The sequence below is a fragment of the Saimiri boliviensis genome, chromosome 5, assembly GCF_048565385.1.
Source record: "Saimiri boliviensis isolate mSaiBol1 chromosome 5, mSaiBol1.pri, whole genome shotgun sequence".
Taxonomy (NCBI): domain Eukaryota; kingdom Metazoa; phylum Chordata; class Mammalia; order Primates; family Cebidae; genus Saimiri; species Saimiri boliviensis.
In genome coordinates, this window is record NC_133453.1 from 49,707,312 (window position 1) to 49,713,864 (window position 6,553).

Genomic DNA, 6,553 nt, shown 5'->3' on the forward strand with positions numbered 1-6,553 from the left:
ATTACAGGCACCCGCCACCACGACTGGCTAATTTTTGTATTTTTAGTAGAAATGGGGTTTCACCAGGTTGGCTAGGCTGGTCTCAAGCTCCTGACCTCAAATGATCCACCCGCCTCAGCCTCCCAAAGTGCTGGGATTACAAGCATGAGCCACCACGCCTGGCCTGATTTCTTTTATGTAACTTTTTAAAATTCAAAGAAACCCACAAATATCTTCAGCAAATTTCTTTCAAGGTGACATTTATCTCTGGACTAAAATAGTGCCCTCCTCCCTTTTAGCTGGCCTACCTATTGCCTCATAAAAAAGGTTGAATTCTATTTGGTAGTCATTTTATCAATTAGCTGACTTTGAGGTAGGCAGACTTCTCTATAAAAGAGTAAGATCTGGAAACATGCAGCTAAAACTCAAGGAGACTAAAGCCCTCAGAATCTAATTCTTTCTTGCCTTTTCAGTGAACTTCATCCAAATATTAATAAAATTAACAGCATGCAGTTTATTAATTACAAATCATGGACAAATTTGTCAATGACTAATTAATACACATTTTACACTTAATCTTAGCCAAAAGGCCGAGAAGCAATTAATGCACATTTTAATATAAATATTACGCCACAAAAATGTTATAACATATAGTTATTGCTACTTTTGTCACGTGCTTTTAAAAAAATAGAAATCTAAAACTCACTGATAATCATCACCTGGAAAAAACTGTTAATATTGAAGAAATCGGCCGGGCACTGTGGCTCAAGCAGCACTTTGGGAGGCCGAGGCAGGTGGATCACGAGGTCGAGAGATCGAGACCATCTTGGTCAACATGGTGAAACCCCGTCTCTACTAAAAATACAAAAAAAAAAAAAACTAGCTGGGCATGGTGGCGCGTGCCTGTAATCCCAGCTACTCAGGAGGCTGAGGCAGGAGAATTGCCTGAGCCCAGGAAGCGGAGGTTGCGGCGAGCTGAGATCGTGCCATTGCACTCCAGCCTGGGTAACAAAAGCGAAACTCCGTCTCAAAAAAAAAAAAAAAAAATACTGAAGAAATCAAAAATAACTAAGGGGCTGCTTGAGAAGCCCAAACAAAAAAATTAAACATACTTTCCACTGTGAATTCAATTTTAGTGAATTGTAAATATGTTAACTTTTAAAACTAAGAACAAATGCAATACTGAAGGATCATAAAAACACGTACTACCTATTTTAAAAGCAGTTCTATCATTCAATTCTAAAACATAATATTTATATCTGCCAAATACTGACTCAACTTTCTTACTAGTATTGTTCAACCTACCCAATTCAATGTTTGCTGAAATGTATAACCATTTAATCTTACTTTGATACTCAGTTTTCAGAGTATATACCACGACAATTTTCTTTGCCCTTCATTTTCCATTTACTAAGTATATGAACTATCAAAACATAAAGCTGAACTATCAAAACATAAATCCATACTATCTAAAACTAGCTGAAATCATTTTTTCTTGAACTTTTAAATATAAATATACTTTTAATTATGCTTATTTGTGTAATTACAAATATTTTTGAATGCCAAGACTTCAAGTACATGTGCAAACATCCAACTACTACCTCACAGTAAGCAGTTTTTAACCGAAACTACCAAACTGCCCTCGAAAGTAAGTGAACTAATTTATACTTCTACTAACAATGCAAGAGTTCCTATTTCCAATCACTTGATTTAACATTTGCCAATCTGACAAGGAGAAACTGACCTCATTGTTGCCTTAAGAGAATACTTTCGCCGGGCACGGTGGCTCAAGCCTGTAATCCCAGCACTTTGGGAGGCCGAGGCGGGTGGATCACAAGGTCAAGAGATCGAGACCATCCTGGTCAACATGGTGAAACCCCGTCTCTACTAAAAATACAAAAAATTAGCTGGGCATGGTGGCACGTGCCTGTAATCCCAGCTACTCAGGAGGCTGAGACAGGAGAATTGCCTGAACCCAGGAGGCGGAGGTTGCGATGAGCCAAGATCGTGCTATTGCACTCCAGCCTGGGCAACAAGAGGGAAACTCCGTCTCAATTAAAAAAAAAAAAAAAAAAGAGAGAGAATACTTTCAATATTGCATCCTGCATGAATTATCTATTTTCTAAACAACATACATTTGCTGGTATTTTTTCAGCTCAATTTCTGTTATCTCATTTCCTTTCTCATTAAAAAATAAATGTCCAAATTAAAAAACTTAATAATGCCCTTGTACCTCTATCCCTTTGACTCTTCCAAGGGACCCTTCACTAAGATAGGATATACATTAGCCGGGTGTGGTGGTGTGAACCTGTAATCCTGGCTACTCAGGAGGCTGAGGCAGGAGAATCGATGTTGGTAATGAGCCAACATTGTGTCATGGCAACTCCAGCCTGTGCAAGAAGGTAAGACTCCATCTTAAAAAAAAAAAAATACACACACACACACACACACACACACACACACACACAGACACGCACACACATATATAATGCTCATTCCAGTTCCTGTTGGTTTTCTGGAAGGAGAGTGATATTTTCAAATTAAAACTCTAAAATTAATCTCATAACAGTATACAAAATAGATTGAATTAGAGAAAATAATGAATATTGGGGTATAAATTTTAAATTTGAAGTCATCGGATATGGGGAGACAAATGTGAGAATGGAGCTTAGATTAAGAGATGAAGTATTACCTACACAAAGATGAAAGTCAAAGCTGAAAGAAGGGATACGCTGTTGAGAAGGTAGACAAGTGGGAAAGGAGCAAAGGCCTCAGCCTCAGGGTTTACCCAGTGAGGAAACCCAAAAAGAAGTAGGAAAGGAGAAAGAACAATTTTGAAAATGAAGAGAGGCAAGCAAAGTTGGTTTTCAAGATAACAGAATAAACCATAACAAAATTAAATAAGATCACTATAGGGAAAACTGAGCAAAGATAATTACATTTTTCTATATGATATTAAGATGTTTGTATCCTAAACCACACTAAAGTTGTGTAATGGAGACAGTATAGTCTAGGGTAACATTAGTTCAAGGAGTTTGTGGAAAAAAGGTAAGGTAATTTGCTTACATGCTACCTCTTTCCAGAATATAAATTAAATAAAATATAAAGTCAGGACCAAGGAATGAAGAAAAAGCAAATACCCCAGCCATGTGAACTAATGAAATTGGTGTGGTTAAGCACTAAATTTACTCTGAACTTATTTATCAGCAGAGCAAAAGGTAAACAGTGCAAATCACATAGTTTCATGTAAGACAGATGCATAGCAATTTCTCAAGATAAACATTTTTGTGGAAACTAAAAAAAATTTAAAACCTTTATGTGCAAGCCTGAAATTCAAAGGCCAATCTCCTTAACAGACTTCAAAATAATGAAAAAGCAATTTTTTCTCATGTATCTAATGAACAGTTACGTGGCATTTAATAAACGCCAAATATTGTGCTAAGCCTTTTATAAAATGTCAATTTAATTTTCACATGGTTATTTATTTTAATAATACTACATAAAATCTAGCACAGTCCTGAGTGAGTGCTAGCATACCACGTGGACTGCTGATTGAGGGATGACCTATGCTTTGCAGGCTAAGCATTAGAAAGGATAACAGGATCAACTGGGAGCTTATCTCCCAGGATAAGAGAAATGTTTGTCACAAAAAGGCAAAATGGAAGGAGCCAAAGGAGAAAAGCTACATTTGGAAAGAGATCATTCAGGAAATAGAAACTTTAACCAAATTAACAAACTTTCTTCACAACCTTGAGGCCATTGCTAAAAGGTGACTTCTTACTAAGAAGGCAATGAAACCAGAAACTTCTGGACAAGTGAATCACAAAAGAAGCTCAATTTCCTATCTGACAAAAGAGGAAAAAAAGACAGGCACTAGAGCCACTGCAGAAACACAGACCTGAAGACATAATTTTACTAGAAAGCAGTTCCCATAACGTTATCTTTTAAATGGTAGTGACTGCATTTTGTAATTCGGTAACTTGGGCACTTGTATGTAAACTCCTGTCACTTGCTTGGTACACCAGAAAATGTTAAAGTAAAGTGAGTCCCAGATGAGACTAAATTATCATTCTAGTCCCTAAAACAGGAGAAAAGTACATATTTAACAAGATTTTAGTTTTTTAGAACTTGAAAGGATTTAAGCTATCTAACCCAAGTTATTAAATAACCTGCCCATGGTCAGGACGTTATTTTGTGGTACGACCAATATCACACAATATCACAAATTTCGCCCATCAAGTGATTTTTTTCAAATAATCTATTTCAGTCTGGGAGAAGAACTTTAGTAAAGTTTTTGGAAGGTCTCAACTTCAGTTACAGGAAAATATCAAGCAGGCGTGAGATTGAAATTGTAAGAACGTTCTCACTTTCGGTTTGACTTAAGGAACTCTAGAGCTGGAAATAGCAGCAGAAATAAAAGGGAAGCAGAACAGGTTACAGAGTGTCAGCATACAAAGCCCGAAAAATAGTAAGGTATAATGAACGCAAACAGGTAAATTTTACCCATCTTTGGAAAACAAAGTTGTCCATTTGTATTACAGAAGACAAAAATATTTAGGAGACTGTTTTGCATATTGTTTAAGAAAAACCAATTCTGCTTTAAGAATAAACTACTGTGCTGTACATATCCAGGATGAGTCAACATCCTATCACAATGAAGTCACAAAACCTACTTAACTCAAATTTTTCACTGAGCTAATGTATTATGTCACATTTCATCTTGGCCCTTTAACTTTTATTTCTAAAAATCCCTCCATCTCACGGAAGACATGAGAGGCCAAAGCCGATCCTCAATGCAAACAGGTGGTCTATATACTGCGTGCCCCATCTTCTCGGCCACATGACCCTATTCCTCCTAATCTCACTTCTGAAACACTGCTTCCGGCGCCCCAGATGGCTCTACACGTGCCTGAGGTGGCCACTCCAGAAACATAAAGATCTCTCTGTCACATCTGGCTTCCAACAGGATGATGGCAGAGACCCGGGGAGGGCGGGCAGAGCGGAAACGAGCCAGGAAAGGCGACAAGTCAGGAAGGTAAAGGCTCTGGTGAACGCCAGACTCCCAAATGCCACACGGTGGAGATGTTCGTGCGGCGTCGCCCACGAATGGCTGGGGCAGGCAGCCAGGCGTTGCAGCCGCGAGCCAGGGCGCAGAGCACGCGGCGCAGGCAGGGCAGCGGCCTCTCCTGCGCCGGGGACGCCCGGCGAGCCCCTCAGGCCCCGCCACTGCTCCACCCGGGCAACCCCCGCCGGGGGCGGAGAAGGGAAGTGGGGGCCTGGCAGAGGGGCGCGGGCGGGGAAGGCGCGGGCGGGGCCGGGCCTAATCACATGGCGCAGCCGCCCGGCATCTCTTTCTTTCTCTTTTCTAAAACCTCGGCTCCCATCCCGCCCCGCCGCAGGCCCCCTACTCCCCAGAGCCCGGCCCAGAGCGGAACGAGGCCTCCCGCGCCTCGCGGAGACACTCACTTTTCACCTGAGGCCACCAGCTCTTTGCTCTCGCTGTTGCCAAACGCGTCAGTCTCCCCGGGGCCGTCCTTGGGGCCGGGCGCCGCCGGGGCAGCGGGTGGCGACACCCCGGGCTGCGGCTGCGTGCTCCCCTTGCCCAGCTCCTGCAAGATCTCCGAGGGAGAGCTGGCCAGGCCCCGCGCCAGGGGCCCCGCCGGCCAGCCGCCCCCGCCCCACCACGGGTGGAGTCGTGCGGCGGCCGCCGGGCCCGCGGCCGGCCGTCCCCCGCCCCGGGGACGCCGGCACAGGGTGACCAGGGGCTGTGCCCGCCTCAGAGTCCCGCAAACGCCGGCGGGCGACCGCAGGAGCAGGTCCCGCAGCATCGCCGAGCCTCGCAGCCGCATCATGCCTCCGGGTCAGTCAGCGCCCCCTGGACAGGGGAGGATGCTCCGGGCGTGGGCGGCCGCTTTCCTCCGGGAACGCGGACTGTGGCGGGGCGGTGAGATGACAGAAGAGGAAAGGGCAGCGACGTGGGTGTGTTTCCAGCTCCCACTCCCGCAGCGGATGCAGGTGCTGCTGCTGCTGCTGCTGCAGGTACTGCTGGGCTGCTGCTGCTACTGCTGCTGCCGCTCCCGAGGATCCTCGCGATCGATCCTCCTCGCACCGCCCAGGGCTCCGCACTGAGGCTAAAGCGCAGGGGAGGGCTCGAGACCTTCGGCGCTCACACACCCGGGGGCGGGGAACGCCGGCGGCACGCCCCCTTCGCCGCTTCGATTGGCTCAAATCCTCGACCTCTCTTTTGATTGGCGATTGGAGCAGTCAAATTTCTGTCGGCTCTCGGTGCGCGGAGAGGAGGGCGGGGGACCGGTGGGGGGCGGGGAGGGGAGTCAAACTGACGTGTGAGGCGGATGAGCCAGGCCCGGCTCCACAGTAGCACTTTCTTCACGCCGCGCCAACCCCGAGGCTAGCCTAGTTGGGTGCTGGGGGCTCAGGGTTCTCGCATTTATGAAGCGGTGGGCTCCTCAACTCCGGGGCCTCGAGCTGTTGGGGAGACTCGTGGGCGAGAGCCCCCGCAGCCGAGGGCTGTGAGGTCAGCAGGGTTGGCCGGGCTGAGTGTGGCCGGGCTGTC

The 6,553-nt window shown here is 45.4% G+C and overlaps 1 protein-coding gene across 4 annotated transcripts in view; it reads right to left on the reverse strand.

Annotated features, from left to right (window-relative positions):
* The window catches only part of GLS (glutaminase), an 82,990-nt gene extending 76,868 nt beyond the window's left edge, over positions 1-6,122 (reverse strand). For 2 of the 4 annotated variants that reach the window (XM_074399349.1, XM_010351559.3), the window contains exon 1: positions 5,446-6,122. In XM_074399349.1, the coding sequence (XP_074255450.1) occupies positions 5,446-5,831 (386 nt within the window). In that variant the 5' untranslated portion in view covers positions 5,832-6,122. The remainder of the gene's footprint in view (positions 1-5,445) is intronic. The other 2 variants (XM_039470079.2, XM_039470080.2) reach the window with 1 other exon arrangement.
* Between the last annotated feature and the right edge of the window lie 431 nt (positions 6,123-6,553).